Source organism: Seriola dumerili, unplaced genomic scaffold, assembly GCF_002260705.1.
Source record: "Seriola dumerili isolate Sdu_G_001 unplaced genomic scaffold, Sdu_1.0 BDQW01000468.1, whole genome shotgun sequence".
In the NCBI taxonomy this organism is placed as follows: Eukaryota; Metazoa; Chordata; class Actinopteri; order Carangiformes; family Carangidae; genus Seriola; species Seriola dumerili.
This window is the reverse complement of record NW_019174723.1, coordinates 5,574,135-5,592,579: the sequence shown is the minus strand read 5'-3', so window position 1 is coordinate 5,592,579 and position 18,445 is coordinate 5,574,135. Positions and strand designations below refer to the sequence as shown.

At 41.7% G+C, this 18,445-nt stretch overlaps 1 protein-coding gene across 1 annotated transcript in view; it reads left to right on the top strand.

Annotated features, from left to right (window-relative positions):
* Window positions 1-17,520, top strand: part of LOC111235075 (nucleolar protein 4-like) — a 154,909-nt gene extending 137,389 nt beyond the window's left edge. The window contains exons 6-11 of the mRNA XM_022763387.1: window positions 7,048-7,535; window positions 10,396-10,587; window positions 12,218-12,406; window positions 15,404-15,517; window positions 15,793-16,024; window positions 17,276-17,520. Coding sequence (XP_022619108.1) covers window positions 7,048-7,535; window positions 10,396-10,587; window positions 12,218-12,406; window positions 15,404-15,517; window positions 15,793-16,024; window positions 17,276-17,520 — 1,460 coding nt within the window. The remainder of the gene's footprint in view (window positions 1-7,047; window positions 7,536-10,395; window positions 10,588-12,217; window positions 12,407-15,403; window positions 15,518-15,792; window positions 16,025-17,275) is intronic.
* The last annotated feature ends 925 nt before the right edge of the window (window positions 17,521-18,445 follow it).

Genomic DNA, 18,445 nt, shown 5'->3' with positions numbered 1-18,445 from the left:
AGCTTTGCTCCAGAGGGCCTCACAGCATCATCGGTGCACAGCAGATATTTTCAGTGTGGGTGTGGAACAGTGTGAATTGAACCCTGTGCTCTGACAGTGTCCTTGTCCTGTTCTTTGCTCAGAGCTCAATAGCAGCATTCAGATGTGGTTTATCGAAGGATCTATACTGTTCTATCAGCTGTAATTGCCATTTGTGCTAAAGCAGTTTATTCACTGCTCTCTATGGCAGCATGCTTTAAGTGATTCACCAGTTGCCTTATGTTACTTTATCTTATTATTGGTGTTCACAGCACCAGTTGGTACTGTGACGTGAAAAGACGGAGAGTTAAATAGAGGATGAATATTGAGCTTTTCGCATCATTCTCTGCAATTAAACCAACGGTAGATGTTCTGTGGAAGTTAAATCTTTTTTCCTCTGTCTGGGCTCAAAGGATGCTGATGTCATTTCTCCTCTTTTAGAATATGTTTCATGGCTTGTCTCTATGGTAAAGAGGATAAGACGTCCTCCACGAACCACAACGTCACCAGTTCGACATTTTGTTGCATGTTACTTGTTTTATGTAAAATAAAAATGCTTCAAAAGGAGAAACATTCATCACACATTTGATATCAAAGGCACATAGGCTCTTGTCCACAGTCAGCATTAGGATTGTGAGTGTTCATGACAGGATACATAGTGACTGATATGAAGAATTAACATGAAAACTTGTTTAAAGAAATTGTTAGGAATTCTTTAACATGCAGAGGCTTAAAGGGGGAAAAAAATCCCTGGAATTTTGTGGGATACAGATGATAGAGCAGCTGTTGAGCTAGTGCTCGACTAACTAACTGTTTCATGGAGGTTTAAAGTATCTAAAAGTCCAGGTCCAGGTATAAACTGTGTCTCCGATTCCCTTCCTGTTTCCGGTTTTCTGTGCTGCCTCTCTGAACCCTCTGGAGGAACCGGCTGATTCATGCACATCCCAAAACAAATGACCACTGAACAAACAACGTGCCCTTGAATTCATTTTCTTTTGTAAGTTATAGCTGGGTTTTTTTTTTTTTTTTTTTTTTTGCATGAGGGCATTATGATTTATACCCTGTAAACCTGACTCATCAGCCTAAATGTCAGTGTGATTGAAACTCAGAAGTGAGGAGTATTATCAGCAATAGAGATGCTGCCATTTCAGGCTGTTATAAGATTCTGATAGAATCCAAAACTGTTAATAGAAGAGAGTGAGCTCTATATCCAGACTACTTTTTTGGAAGACTCACTGTCATTTGCATGAATCATAGATGTTGAGTTTGTCAATGTTTTTAAACTTTTCATCCTCCTATTCACATAATCATCTAAATGCCAAAAAATATAAATTGTGAATTTTGTACTTTTCAAAACAAAGCAACAGTGAAGTGAATAAAAAAAGACAGGGACGAGCGTGGTTTACAACATGTGAAAGGCCCCACGCATTTGTCACCCCCATCTGCGCCACGTTGAGCCAACAGCTTGACGGTGAACACGATAGTTGACATGCCGTAAACACAGAAAGTAGAACATGCAGAAGCATGCAGAGACACACCCGTTCTCGAACACACTCGTAGTCACGGTCACGGACTCATGCACACGCATTGATGGAGATGTGTGTTGCCAGGTCAGCTGATGCAGCATCTTTCTCCTCCTCCCAGTGGATTGTGGATTGAACAATGATTGACTGCCGAAGTCTTGGTCCACCTGTCCTGCTTCTCTCTGGGGGCACACGGGCTTTTAGCTGCAGGTTCCCTCACCTGGGGACTTTACTGTGTGTGTGTGTGTGTGTGTGTGTGTGTGTGTGTGTGTGTGTGTGTGTGTGTGTGTGTGTGTGTGTGTGTGTGTACCCTTGACATGAGAAGATGTTTGCCCTCTTAAACACAGCGGGTGCCTCCTGTGCCCCGGTGCCCCTCAGGGACCATAGCAAAAAACTAAACAGTGCCATGCATCACTGTCACTGTGCTGCTGCCTAGAGACCGGAGGAGAGGGAGTGGTGGAAGAGGAGAAGGCGTGAAAGAGGAGCTTGACGAGGAGATGGAAAAGGAGAGAAAGAAATATAATAAAAAAGAAAACACGTGTGAATAGAGCAGGAAGAGATGATGAAGGGTGGAAAGAAGGAGAGGTAGTCATGTAGAGTCTTTAGCCTCACTTCAGTGTGTCCTTGAGAAATGAACCGTGCTTTGTCTGTCATCATCAAGTGCTGAAGATGCAGGCTTCACATTTAAAGGAACACCCCGCTGAAAATCGTTTTTTACTGTCAAATACTCAGTTTGGTCTCACAGCAGCTGTAACGGAAACCCAGGGAAAACAAAAAAAATGGTTTAAAAACATTGTTCTAGACCAAAATCCACTTCTCTGCTGTTGGTTGGTATTTCCAGAATGTTTCACTCATTCTGTCACTCAGCATATTTAGCTGATGTCTATGTCAATCTATGTTGTGGAGTTACTATGACTATTTGGAACAATACTTGTGGTAACATTTGTGAATATGCATGAATGTCAATTATTATTAATTTATTTTATCTAGAAATGAAACAAAAAAAGTCAATTGCAGGAAATGATTTAGCATCTGTTTGGAGACTTGATGGTTCCAGCCTCTCACATGTGATCAGAATGTGTTTGAAGATGGAAATTTTTATACATTCTTCACAATATTTTGACCAAATGGTAAATCGAGGAATCATTTGTAAGATTAATTGATAATGAGAAAAACCATTAATTGCAGCTCTACAAATATCACGTCATAGAAATTAATTTTACCAACCACAGCCCATCAGAATGTAGTCCTAGGTAGCAAGCTGGTAGCTAACTCGCTAATTCTGCTGAATTCAAGCATTAGTTCTTGCTTCCAAGCTAATTTAATAAAAGTTAACTCTGAATTTCAAATTTCAACTTTTATAAATGTAACAGTGATTCCACATGTGAGGGTTTTTTTCTGAACACTTGTTCTTGGAAGCACAAAGTTTTGTTAGATGAAGCTGTTAAATGATCCAGTGTAAATTTTATTATGGAAATGCTCTCATCGCTTCAAAGCATGTAAACGCTGTAGCTAAAATATTTCCTTATGCTGATTACTCCCCACACTCACAGCTCTGCTGCTGTGCATGTGTAAACACATTAATTGGAGCTCCTGTATCTGAGCATCACAAAATGTGTAACAAAGTCATAGGCATGAATGAGTGCATTGTGCTGCACTCGTCTGAGGCTGAATGGATCTTGTTTGATTTGCGTCATAACACTTGAACTTTGGTGTCATGACTCTCATGTGGGGAAACAGATTTAACAGTTTTACAGTCAGCTTTTCGAGCGGTCATCCTGAGCCTGCAGAGTTACTTTACAAATGTCCACGTTTACGTTTACATTGTCGGCTACATGTAGAAGCACTTGTGTCAAATCAGACCTTAACTTGCTGATATCACGTCGTCTAACTCCAGCAGAAGAGGTGAGAGCAGAAGAAGAGACACAATAGCTTTGAATGAGAATACAAAATAAGAAAAGGGAGAGGGCCGCTCCCTGTTCAGCAGGCGTGGTGGGAGAAAGAAGAAAAAGCAGAGAATAGAAGGTGACGGAGGCAGAGGAGGAGGGCAGAGATGTCTCACTGTGTAGTCGGGCAGGGATGGAGGGATGGAAGCATGCATAGGCAGTGACGGTGGTCTTTCTGCTGAGGGGGGATTTGTGTCGAGGCAGCAGGAATTAGGTTGGCCTTCGCCTCTACGCATGAATACTCCTTACACACTCATAAATACACTCTGCCATGCTTTTTTACCTCCAGGTCCCAGGGCTTCCCTTTCTCTCCCTCCCTCCCAATGCCCTCCTCCCTCTGTCTCTGAAATTCAAATTCATGGTGTATTAGCACAAAAATAATTAAGTACAATATAGTCAAATCGGGTTTGCAATGTTTCAGATGTGAGTGTAGCAATAAAGAATGTAAGACAGATGGTTTGCACATTGCAACACAATATACACACAATACATTACAACACTAATGCACATTATGCTACATCCTATTGCAAACAAACATAAGATGGTAAGCTCTGCTTTAATAATGTGAAGGTGATGGCGAGAGCCGAAGCTGAAAGGAGATAAAAATAAAAAAAATCACTCCACGTGCTCGTCCCTTTGCCTCGATCTCTCCACCCTTCCCCCTCCCATCCCCCATCTCAATCCTCACTCATCCTCTCCTCTCTCCCCTTTCTCCTCTCCTCCTGCTGCCCCCACCCCCGAGCCATGACCCTCTCCATCCCTCCCCTCCCTTACTCCCCCCCCTCCTCCTCCCACCCCCCTCCTGACCTCTTTCCTTCTGCCTGGCTGTGCCTCCCTCGTATAGTGTATTGCCCTCTGTCTCTCTCTCTCCTCTCTCTCTCTCCTCTCTCTCTCTCTCTTTTTACCTCAGTGCCTCTCTACCCATCTCTCCCTCTCTTCATGCAGCGGTTTGGGCTCCACCCCTCCCTCCTTCCCTCCCTCCTCCGCAAAACGAATGACAGAGTCAATACCATCCTCAGCCCCCTCTCTCTTCCTCTTTCTATACATCACTTTCTTTTCCTTCCAATCCAGCCACTGCTCCCTTTTTTTTTTTTAAATGTTGACTCATTCAAATTGCCTCCTCTTCCTCTTTTGCTTTGACCTTCCCCCTCCCTCTGTCCTGCAATCATCCTTAATTGGAGCTGATTTCTGTTGCAGCTCCAGCTCATTCATCCCATCCCATCCCTCTTTCTCATTCTGTGTCTCCATGTGTTAATTAATCACAATCTCCTCGTTTATCCCTTCAAATCATTTGTACCTTTTAACTGATGCTGGATATAAATGCAGCTCTAATGTAACCGTCATCCATGAATTGTGGTAAAATTGGAAGTTGTAGGCCGATGCGCTGTCTCTCTACCCTCCCTCTCTCTGTCTCTGGGCAGGTAGGCCACCTCAGTGTGGGGCTATAGCCCAGGAGTCTATTCAGAACGATAAAACCTAACAGTCAGGCAGACAAGCATCCATCCTGCCTGCTAGCCTGCTTGGCACACACCATTTATTCCATGATCACTTATTTAGCAGCCTGTCTGCCTGAAAAGAGACACAGACAGAGATGGAGAGGGAAAAAATGGATAGTGAACCTGCTTTGAGAATAAATACTGAGGCATTTAACACCAGTAAAAGTCCTTTTATTTTGTGTTTCATGAGAAACGAAAACCCTCAAATTAAATTCCTGTTTCTTTCTCGTTGACTTTTATAGTTTCAGTTAGATTTTCCTACTGAAAACTCAGTGAACACATATCTGATTGTCCGGCCACAAAAATCAAGATAAGAGAAGCTCTGACTCGAGAGAAATGTAGATACACTCAACTGAGTCTTTTTTTTACGGTGAATTTTGCTGTTGTTTACAGTGAACACTCTTAGTATTCTTCCTCCTATAGATAGATAGATAGATGTGCATACATGTTGTCAGAGGTGTGTCCACTGGTTGAGATGACACCCTTACAGGAGCTTGACCAGTAACGTGCAATAAAGGTGCAGCTGACCTCAAACTTGGTGAGGAGAAGGTGAAAAGTTTCTGGTTGTAGCTTCAAAGTGTAATTTACTCTCTCAATCTGTGTAATAATGATGATGGCAGCTGGTTGCTTAAGTGATTCAGAGAAAGTGGGAGGAGGAGGAGTTTGAGTTTGACGATGATGATGAGTTGAAGATGAGGAGGGTGGCGTGTTGAGGCGGGGGGAGGGGGTTTTGACTGTGTTATTGTCTGGTCGGGCTGCAGACTGGATGGGTTTAATCAAATAAACAGACACGGCTCTCTCTGCCACGCTCCACTCATCCCGTAACAGTACCCCTCCACATCACACTGCACTTCTCTCATAACACACAACCACAGTCCTGCTGCACATAGCTTGTTTTATTTCAGAATAATTTGCCACCAACAGACAGTTTGAAGATTGTTTCCTCGTGAGAGTCATCAATGTCTGCAGGAAGACAGCAACTGTTTCTCAGTGTCACTCCAGCTGCGGTTTGTGATTTCCTACATTTAGGTGAAATTATCCATTTCATTATTTCCTGCCATTGCAAGATACAGGGGTGTACACAATAATCATAACCACTTACACAATATAACACACAGTGATATTGTTCTGCAGCTAATAATATCACTGTAACCGTGGTAATGATGAATGATTTTTGAGACTGTGGTTAATGGTGTTGTCTCTCCTTTATACAAACACAGACAAATACATTCAATCCATCATTAAAGCAGAACAGAGGCAGAGAGTTCAGGTGGTTTAGGATTTATAAAAATTTCTCACCCAGATGTGTCTGCTTCATGAGGGAAGCCTGCCATCTCCTGGACTTTAAAAACAGCCATGAAATTATAGCATAAATAAACTGTGTGTGTGTGTGTGTGTGTGTGTGTGGGTGTGTCTCTCTCTCTCTCTCTCTCCCTCTATTGAGGACAGTTTCCGTAACAGCTGTCATATGACATCTGTAATCTTAATGACCAGTTCATACAGAAGAAGAGCTCTCTCTGTAATCAGCAGCTTCAATTACAGACGGGAGTGTTTGCTGTTGTTATGTTGTTGACACACTGAGATTGTGTCACATGTACTTTCAGCAGCTACGTTTTGCCTAAGGTCATTTTGGTGATTAACTGAGAACAATTTCTTTTGACCTGGACCTGAGGAGTACAGTGTCACAGTTTCACAGGCTTTCCTATGTGCCTTTGCTTTGGATAAGCCTGAAGAAAAACAGAGGGAATGCTTCTTTAAACTATATTTAAATGCAGAAGTTACAAAGTGCTTTTCAGGAAGGAGAATAGAGTAGAGCAGCTGATGTAGATCTATGTATGGCCTCTACACTGTTTGTCCACACCTGTGATGAGCTGTAGTTTGTGTCTGTTGTGTTGTGTCTGCATGTGAGGAAACTGCACTACACACTCTGCTTCAGCCCTGTGTTGATCTGCTGCTGGAGCCAGACTCAGAACAAAACCTCAAAACAAGGAGCAGCAGTTTGGAAACGTGTTTTTCAGTCATGAAATTTCACCTCCGTCTCTCTCTGTGCGTCACTTCTTACAGATGATTCATCATCAGAGAGCGGCAGTGGGAATGGCCTGCCTGCGCTGACCCCTCCATCCTCCGCTGTGATGGACGGAACAATCGTCAGGGAAACTGAGGTCGTCAATGGCAATGGTGGCCCTGCCCCGCTTGACTTCAGCACGCCGACCTCCTCTTCCTCGTCGTCCGAGGACCAGCAGCCGATCAACCTAAGCGACCCGCCTCCGAAGCGCCTGCCCCTGTCCACTTCTCACCTGCCCGTCACCGTGTCAGCGGCGGCTGCGGCGCTGCTCGGCGCTCTGCATCCCAGTGCGCCTGAGGAGCTCCGCAGGAAGTACCCGCTGGCTGCCAAACCTCCCCTGGCTCCACACCCAGCCCTGCCTCTGCCTCTGCCGCACACACACACTCCTCACTCACATAACGCACACACTCCCAACACACACTCCCAGTCCCATGCACACACTGCCGAGCTGCGACTGGACCGAGACAGCAGGGACTACGGGGGCAAGGTGAGACCATACATCAGACATAAACACTCACACATACAGATACTGCACGCACATAAACTCATTAGTGATTTGTCCATGATAACATTTACTGACTAAGGCCCAATCTGTCATTCAAGTTTCAGCTGATTTAGGCAGGTTGGTAAATATTCATCCATCTATCCATTAACTTCATCTGCTGATCCTGGACTTGGATATGATGACTAGAGCCTATCACATAGCGACAGACGGAAACATTCAACACTAATATTTACTCCAACGGACAATTTAGAGTCTGTTTCACCTACAGGTCTAATTACTGTGGGAGGAAACCTGCAAATAAATGAAATGCAGAACAAAACAAATCAGTTTAATGTGAGTTTGTAAAGTTATATTGGGCCTTAGAAACCATCAAAAGTCTTTAAGTAAAATTAAAGCCAAAGGTTGACATTTTGGGAAAAGATCACTCACATGTCTGTACACTAAGTATGAAGCCACCAGCAGCAGGCAGCCCTTCCCTTAACATAAAGACTGGAAACAGGGGGAACCAGCTAACCCTGTGATGTCCACAGGTAACAAAATCCACCAGCCTGCACATCTAAAGCTCATTAATGTAACAGAAACAAAATGTAACGTGCTAAAGAGCTTGAGAGGTGCAGGGAGGAGGAGTTTGTTACCTTCAGGCTAGCCGTTTCCTCCTGGTTGGTTTTTTTTGCTAAGCTAAGCTAACCATGTGCAGGCTGTAGCTTCATATTTACCGTACAGATATGACAATGCAGTCCATCCTCTGATCTAAATCTCAGCAAATAAGCATATTTCCCAAAATACTAAAGTATCCCATTCAGTAAAGTAAAGCAAGGTCACGTTCAATGTAATTTTAGCAGGTTAGAGAGATTTAATGGTGAGGATTTAACAACGTTGTACTGTCAGAAATTTTGATTTACACCCACTGGTAAACTGTTAAGTAAGTTTTGAAATGTTTTTGTGAAGAGAGCTCAGTTGAATGTCAAAATAAAAGTATAATGAGTCATGTCACCAAATGAGGCTGAACCATTTGTTGTCAAGGTTACTATATAAAGAAACTAACAAAATAAGGAAGTAATTTTGTGTTTTAGCATGATTTCCATTAGTACAGCTTGTCCTCAGCTTTCTGTCCTCCCTGCTGTTGTCTGCACACTCTCAGCTTAGTTAACAGAAGAAGCCTTTTGTTTCATTTATTCATGCTCAGTGGGAAAAACTCAAATCATCTATTAGAAAACACGAAATCTTCATTTGATTTCTGTAATTGCCACATCTGTGTTGTCTTCTTTAGGGCATATTTGTTAAAACATGAAAGGCGCACACAGTTGTTTGTAAGGTTTGAGAGGCCACTAAATGGAGCTGGAAGATAAAGGCAAAAGATGGAGGCAAAAGTGAGGAGAGATGGAGAGAGGAGGAGGAGGAAGAGGATCTCTCTCCTTCCTTCCTCCTCCCACTGTCTTTGTTTGGAGCTGAATAGCACAGCCTGACACAATACACACTGGCCTTGAAGGAAACATGTTACTACCAGACAGTCTACCTGCTAGACACACACACAGCTACATACAATATGCACACACACACTCAGTCATTCAGTCTCACAATCAGACTCCTTTCCACTCATAAAGTCAGAATATCCTCCTTTCACTCTTTCTCTCTCACACACAAAAGTTCGCCTGTGTGTGTGTTTGTCTGTGTTTCTTCTTTCATTTGCTACGTTTGTGTTTTCTTTTCTCCTTTTATACATGTGCGTGTGATTGTGTGTGTCGCTGTGCATCAGGTCCATCTCCATACATTGTGTACTGTGTGTTTGTGTTATGTGTCATGGACAAGTGTGTTTGAAGTGCACTGGTCACAAATCAAGTTTTATTTTCTGTTTCCTCCAAGCCTTTATTTACGTCTCTAGTTAAAACTAAAAAGAAATGTTAATGCTATCAGATTTTTAGTGTTTAGTGTTTATTTAGTGTTGCACTGGCCTCTACATACTCATAGAGTCTTTTAATCATCTTAATGTTTGGCAGTGGTGGAAAGTAATTACGTTCGTTTACTCAAGTATTTACACTTTATTCTACTTTATATTTCTTCTCCTCCATAACTCAGAGGAAAATATTTGATTTTTTCCTCCAGTACGTTTATCTGACAGTGTAGCAATTTAAGATTTTACATTAAAAGTATCAATATCAATATTATAAAATGCAGATACAAAACCCCTCACAACTTACTTGGGGCCTTTTGTTACAGGTTTCAGACGTCTATGATTTGTTAGTAGTTCCACCAAAGATGGATTTCCCCTCTAAATCTCTCAGATGGTTTCATTTAAAAGAGGTAAAATTCTTCAATATTTCACAACAAAATAAAAATAGAGAAAAATTCCCAAAACTGAATAAACAAACTTGTGAAGCAGAACTTCACCATCTCATTATCATTCAGATTTCTGTCGTGGCCCTTGGGAACCACTGGACTAAAGTAGCTAAGTGTAGATAAAGTAGTTAAAACCAGCTCCTAAAATAACAACTGATGCATCAATGTTAACCATCACAGCAGTTCTTCACCATTGGTGTTTAGTTGCTCCTGCAGAGCTAAAGTTGGGCTGAATTACAAGTGCTTTGAGTTCATTGTGTTGGATGAAGGACACATGATGAAGGATGTTCTCCAGCTGATAATGACTCTTTATTGGCAGAATCTGTTTGTGTGTGTGTGTGTGTGTGTGTGTGTGTGTGTGTGTGTGTGTGTGTGTTTGTGTGTGTGTGTGTTTATTATACAACACACGCGCACCTGTATAATAAAGTCCATCAAACTGTCCTTTCTTTGTATTTCCTTACTTCTATTCCTGTTTAATTCTCAAAATGTGTGTGTGTGTGTTTAGTCCCCGCAGTACAGTTCAGGCGGCAGCTACGACAGCGTGAAGATGGACTTGAGTGCCGAAGACCTGACCATGGTGCGTCACGGCACCCAGGTCGCCCCCGACGATGATGACGACGACCACGACGACCATGATGACAATGATAAGATCAACGACACAGAGGGAGTCGATCCCGAGAGACTAAAGGCCTTCAATGTGAGTCAGAGACAGTGTGTTGGGTCAGACCTTCATCTCTGTGTCACATGACGCCCCCACAGGGATCAATAACACGTCCTCTTATATTCATAAAGAGAAAATATTGAAGAGCCAACTCTCTGTTCCTCTTCTAAAAGCTTTATTGTCATTGATCACAGCAGTGGATTCTCTGTCATTGAACTCAGTGATGAGCAGAATCTCCCTCTAATTACACATGGAGGAACACACACAGGACACAACTTAAAACTTGTATTAATGATGGATCAAATGACTGCATGTAATGTGAATGGGATAGACTGGAAACAAGGAGCTAAACCGTCTGCACACTACACACTACCTGCTCAGCACACAACACTTCTGCTGCCAGAACCAGGAAGAATGAGCACATTACACTGATTTCAGCTATTCACACTGGCTTTTAATAGCTATACCTGATATTGCAGAGCTACTAACATCAGGCGTCCCAGCCTGTGCCTGTAGGTCCTGCAGTTCCCCACTGCTGCTCTCACGCCCATAACAACATGGGGGACGCAGCCTTCTCTGCTCAAAATCTGCAAATTTACCAGCAGAGATTAAATAGGCCACATCAGTTAGCACTTTCAGAAGCTACTTACTTATACAAAGTAACCTCTTCCCCAATATTTATTTATGTGTTTGTTTGTTGTGTGTTGAAGTTGAATTTCAATCTCTCATATTATCGTCAGAGAATTAGAAAGCCTTTATTATTATTTTTTTCATTGTAAACTCTGCATACAACGAAATTAGGAGCGCTGCTTCTCAATTGGTGAATAGGAAAAAAAGACAGATCATTTCTAGTAAAATAAGATAAATGATATAAAAACAAATATAGACAAAACATTCAGATACGAGTCGAGTTGTATTATATTGCACAATAATGAATAGTATTGGTAAATATGGTATTGCATCTGAAAAAATAGAAGTGTGAGATGAATAGCAGTTGATTTGGTGATTATTACAGAATGACGCTATTGCACAAGAGTAATGCAGTCTCAGTGCTTACTGTATGTTTAGTGTGATAATTGCCTTGGGGAAGAAACTGTCTCTGAGTCAGGAGGTGTCATTATTTCTCATTTTTACCTGACTTAAACTCCTGTTTTTTATTTGTTTTTTTTCCAAATATATTTATTACTTTTTTATAATTGCTTGTTGTTTTATTGTCTTGATTCTGTGCAGCAGCTTGAGCTACAACCTCTGTAGGAAAAGTGCTATACACATAAAACAACATGAAAAATGGCAGACAGACAAATTTAGCAACTATCTGGTGAAACAAGTGGAATATCTAGCAGCTAAAGATCCTGGTATTTTCATCATCATTCATCAGGTGAACAGAAACTGTTTCTGTGGTTGAGTGAATAAGCAGCTGTTTGCTAACACGTCCATCTTAGCAACCTCATGAGGCTTTAATATGTCAGACGTGTGTTTTTGTCAGCTTCTTCCTTAAGTGGACAAAAGTTAACGCAGCTTTAACATATCCATAGACATATTCATATACACAAGACGACAGCCTAGAGCAGCAGGGTGTGTGCAGCTACGCACACAAGATCATAAAACTCTTAAGTTTAACCATAAAAAGAATTTTTTCTTTAACAGCTGTGTTGTACTCCTGCAGATGTTTGTGCGTCTGTTTGTGGACGAGAACTTGGATCGAATGGTACCCATCTCCAAACAGCCCAAGGAGAAGATCCAGGCCATCATCGAGTCCTGCAGCAGACAGTTCCCAGAGTTCCAGGAACGCGCTCGCAAGCGCATCCGCACCTACCTCAAATCCTGCCGACGCATGAAGAAGAATGGCATGGAGGTACCATACCTGTTGTATATCAGTGGGTTTTGGGGGCTGTGTATTTATTTATTTAGTTATCTCAACAAATATATCAATATTTTAATTTTCATTATCATTAATATTTACAATATCAATTATACTTCTGATTATTTTCTCCATTAATGTTTTTATTTCATGAAATGTCAGAAAATGTCAAAAAAAAATTCAAATAATTTTCATTACAATGTCTGAGAAATGCTGCATTTTGTTTGACATCTTGTCCAGAATCCAAAGATGTTCAGTTCACAGTTAAATAAATCAGAGAATATTTACCTTAAAAAATGACCTAAATGACATGAATTGATTGTCAAAATAGTTTCCAAATAATTTTCTGTTGATCAGTTTATTGTTTCAGGTCAATTAGCTGAAGTAGTAATAGTTCAAATAATAATAGAAACAGCAAAAATGTGTCAGTATTTGTATCTGTTATATATGAGCATTTACTGTATATGTTGCAGCAGTGACATGCATTTATGCGTTTTCCAACATTACCTGAAAGCAGCGTTGTATAGAAACAGGTTCAGTTCAGTGCGAGTGTGTGCAGACGAGTTACTGTGACTCAGACCTCAGACCTGCTCTCTGCAGGCTCTCAGTCTGACGGCCATGCAATTCTCCTTTCACTGTGATATTTTAGTCACCAGTTTCAGTCACATCTGTATCTTAAATGTAGAAACCTTCTTCAGATTAACATCACTAAATCTAAATGAAACCAAAACTCTGCAGAGGAGCAAATACTGAGAATGAGATTTTAGTGTCAGTTATTATTTATATGGTTGGAACAAATTATGTGACCAGATCATATGAATAAACTGTATATAGGTGCTGAGGCAGTGTGGGTCTCTATACTGCTCTCAGTCTATATATAATGGGTGGTTTGACTGAGGCAGTCTAATTGATCTGCAGTATGTTTAGAGCCAATAATTCCCATAATGCACTGCTGGCCTTGCTTCTTTTGTCATTCAGTCCAACTCTTGTGGGAATCACAGAGTGAGAGACCGTCGTCTCTTGTGTCCTGGTGGATTTTATTCTCACGGTTTCTTCAGTATCTGTGTTCGTACACGCAAAACCTTTCAGTCACTACTCGGGCTTCAGTCAGGGAAATGGTCTTTTTGGCTGTTTATACACGCCCAAGTGCCTCACTGCGAAAAAAGAAAATTCAACGGAAAAAACAGACTTGAGAACTTTTAGCATGTTCCTGGTAAAACACACAGAAACTAATGCAGGTACAGAACTAGAGGGAATTAGCACATCACAGGGATTCAGATGGTTTTAAAAGACTGAAAAATGTTTGAGTTTAGTCTGGAAACACAAGCATACTAACTCCAGATTGTTTAGAAATATGAATAAAAACACAATGACAGTAATAATACAGTTATATTATAAAAGATTTCTGGCATCCCAATGTAGTAGCCAATATTTATATTTAATGTATCTTACAATACATGATTGGTGATTCCTGTCAGTATCAGCCACAGCTCAGAAGTCAGATTCTGACTCACTTAATATTTTACACAATTCATCCTTTTATCAAGTTTAATATTCAGAGAGTTTAGTTTTTCTCCAAAAATCCTGATTGTGACTGTTACTACCTGCATTTTATTTACATCCAGATTCAGATTAAAATGTTTTAAATATTTATTTTATAAAAATAACTTTAATTTAAGTAAAACACTTCTTCTGTGTCCATGCTGCAGAGAAAGCCGCATGGACACCCAACAACTGTCATCTTTAGTGAGAGGATGATAAAACGTGCCGGTAAATTGGTTGTAACTGTAGAAACAACACGCTCCAGTCAATTTACATCAGTTTACACATGTGACATGGTGCAGAATATCTTCATTTAAGAGCTAGTAAAGATTTCATTATGTGCATCTATTTGTTTCACGGCCGTTTCAGGTCAGATGGATATTAAGTGACAAACTGGCTTGAACTGACAGGTGTGTGCTGTTATACAACATCAACAGGAACCAGCAGGGTGTGTGCAGTGGCACAGATAATTAATCCACTGAAATAAAAAAAAAATTATGAAAGAATATAACAAAGACCCTCATGCTGTCAGCAGCACAGTTGCAATCTGCTCAGATGGATAATGACTGGTCCTCACTGATGCTGAGTAACTAAATAATCCAGTATACCTCACGCAGGTGAGAGTTTGCGTCCTCGTCCTCTTTAAGTTCCAGAGAGACCAAGTTTATACCTGTTTCCACGAGTAAAGTCAAGCCTCAGCTCATCTGATTAGTCTGAACCAGGTCTCATCATGTGTATTAATGCTGTAAATCGTCTGTATTACTGTAGCAGTTTCAGCTGTTGTACTAACACAGAGCAGAGACAACTGACTGTTACTGTATCAAATCAGGAAAGGTGCAGATGTTGACCAGTCACATCTGGTGAGGTCTTACACGCAGTCATATTGTGTGGAATCTGACAGGCTTCACAATGTGAAGGTGAAGCAGTCATGGGAATGTCTCTGCTGCCCCCCAGTGGTGAAGCCAGGTGTTAGAGTGTGTGTGAATACACATAGCTGAGGTGTTCAAGAAGGTTTTCTTGGTTGTGACACAAAAGGCTCAGTTTGCCTTCAAATACAATTAGCATCACTCTCCATAATCACTGTAAAAGCTGCCCTCAGGGATTTACAGCTTTCATACAGGGGATACCAAAGCATATGTACTGGTACTAACTGGAAAGCATTTGTCAATGTAGCGTGCACATAAGAATTAAAAATAGAATAAACCATGAAGCTCATTAGCTCTCTTATTACCTCCAGACTTGGCGCAGAATCAGTGAAGCACTCAGCTTGGCTGAAAGTCAAGCTTTTATTATGAAGAGTTTAAATTAGAAACTCACTCTTCTGCCTGAGGATGTTTGTGTAAGCTAATGTTTTTTCACTCTATCTGACATTGTAAATCCAGAGTCTCATCGCCACATGTAGGTAAACAGAACAAATAATTTATTCTTATAATATTCTGTTTTCTCCAGACCCGTCCTACTCCACCTCACCTCACCTCAGCCATGGCTGAGAACATCCTGGCTGCCGCCTGCGAGAGTGAATCACGCAACGCCGCAAAAAGGATGCGCCTCGAAGCCTATCACGTAAGTCTGTGTTTCTGTGTGTGTTTGACTGTGACTGTTTTGCTATTAACATTAATGTCGTGCTGCCTTCTTGAAAACTCAAAACTTAAAATTTCAATCTCAGTCAGACTCTCTGAAGAAAATGATTTTTGATTTTTGATATCAGTAATACTGCTCTTCTAAAATGTTTTCATTATGATTTCAATGAGCCTGGTTAATTAATACCAATAGGCCACCCAGCTTCCTGTATTGTATTTTGAAAAGAATACCCCTCATTTCCTGTTTCCCTCTGCCAGGATGAGCAGATCTCTCTGGACAAGACGTCCAGCGGTGGAGGAGGTCTGAGGGAGCCGGCGTCCCTCGCTCACTCTGCCTACTCCCTGGCCGCATCAGCCTTCTCCTCCCAGGACACCCAGCTCTACATCAACGGAGCCGGCCTCAGCTACGGTTACCGTGGATACCCGGGCCTGGGCGCTGCCATGCAACACCCCGTTTCCCTGACGACTGGCGCTGCTGCTCAGAGCAACGGTGAGGATGGGAGGGCGGTCGAGGACAGAGGGAGTGGGTCTTTATGGAGAGAGAGAGAGAGATGAGATGGACGAGGGTAATCGTGAAAAGGAGGAATGAATAAAAGGATCAGCTGGGAGTTTGGAGAGGGAGAGAGAAAAGAAAGTGATGATGGAGGGAAAAGAAGAGGAAGTGATAAGAGGGAAACAGAATGAATATGTAATTTGGGAATGAATGAGAAGGAGCAGCAGAAGAAAAGAGAGCAGTGAAAGGAGACAGCAGATGGCAGTGTGAAGCAGCAACACACTCATGACAGTGATGTCAGCCTTGTTTAAATATGGAGACGTAAACGTACTGAACGCAAGCTCTCAGACAAATTTTTGTACTGATGTACAGTTCTCTCTTTAGTGACTCTGTGCCCCTCAGTTTCAACACAAAGATATAGTTCAGAAAAAAAGAGAATTGTGCGATTATGTAAGTCAGCAAAGATTAACATTTTCATGAGGTGATAAGTAACTCCTAAAAACAAGTTTACTACTTTAAGGTGACAGTTATCAAACAGCTCAGCAGAATCCAGCCAGTAGATGTTAAGTGTCTGGATTTCTACATGACGCAGCAGATTATCAGTTTTCTCACCACAGATACTGACTATAGTTTTAAATTTACAGCGGAGCTTCATATTTCATCTGTTGATATGACCATTGATCTGTCCGTATACCCCACAGTAACTGTGTTCAATTTCTTTAATTCAATTTGTAATATAGTCAAGTTAAATTTTATTTATATCACAGATCACAAATTTGCCTGAAGGGCCTGAAATATTTGCACAGCAAACAACACAAGATGCTCTGTCCTCAGATTGCATACGACAAACTCCCCAAAAAAACTTGAGGATAAAAGCTACAGTGTAGCTACATTCGTAGGCTCTGAAGCTGCAGCATAACCTCTTAATAAACTGTTGCCGCTGTTTGCAAAACTGTTAAGCTGCTAGATGAAGCTTTGTTCTTGTTACCTGGAAACTGGAGGTGTGATGTAAGCCATAGTTTATTGTACATATATACAGAATTGAAAAAACATTATAATATTCTGATATCGACTGACCTCTTCCATTCTTCTCATAACTCCTCCTATTCTTTTCCTTTGTTTACCTCTGTATCCTTCCTCCTCCTACACATTTCCTCTCCTCTTCATCATCTCCATCTTATCCATCCTTCCCTCTGTCTCCGTCCTTTATCAACATTTCTCTCCATCCATTGCTCCCTCTCTCTTCAGGTCCCACAGACCTCAGCATGAAGTCCCTCTCCTCTGCCAACATCAGTAACTCCTCCTCCTCCGCCACCACCAACAGCTTGGGTGGGCGGGGCAGCGGGGGCGGCGGCGGAGGCGGGGCATCAACCCAGCTCAGCCAACCAGAGATCACGGCCGTGCGTCAGCTGATTGCCGGCTACCGGGAGTCAGCCGCCTTCTTGCTGCGCTCAGCCGATGAGCTGGAGAACCTCATCCTGCAGCAGAACTGATTTGTGGGAGAACACACGCACACACACACACACACACACACAACCACACCACACACACACACACACACACACACACACACACACACACACACACACTTTCCATTATGTTTGTTTTGTGTCTGTCTGACTCCCCCTGTCTTGTTTTTGCTCTGACTTCCTTAAACCTGGGTTTGTTGTTTTCTCCTCATCTGCCTTCTCTTTGCAAACTGACTCTGCACTTTTTTTTTGGGACAAAAAAAGTGGGAAATTGGGATGGGGGGGGGGCAACCAATCCCATGCCCAGCCATTCCCAAAACAATCCGCCACAATCTCAACTCATCAATTCTACCTGAGGAGAGGAAAAAATTTTTAAAAAGAAGCAGAGCACTTGGACCCTGGAGGAATCTCTTCCTGTCCTCTCTGGAAGCACCTCACAATCAGCACTACACTCTGAGAGAAGGAGTGTGGAGGAGGGGAAGAGAGGAGGAGGGGGAGAAAAGAGGAGACGAGTAGCCTGGAAGAGGCGTGAAGAAGAAAAATAAAAGACTTTGTACCCATGTGGGTGGAGAAGTGAAGTTTTTGAGTTTCCCCTGTGGAGCTCTAACCCAGGGAGTTTTGATTGAAGGGGGCTCTGGCCAATACTGTCTTATGATCGTAACAGTTTAAAACAGAATAAATAATGACTCCCTGAATTAGTACTACTGAAGCTGTTTGTTTAAATGATGACTGCTTTTGATTCGATTGAAGATTTAATTGTTCTTTTTTTTTTTTTATGGGAGTCCTGTGGGAGTTTCTTTTTTTTTTTTTGCAACTCTTCCCAAGTGACTGAAGGAAAGAAAAGCAGTTTGACTTATCTTAAAAGATAGCACTAAATATGGAGAAGACTTTGAGTCCGGAGGAGCCTGAGGACGGGAACTGGAAAAGAAATGACAAAAAAATGTTTTTT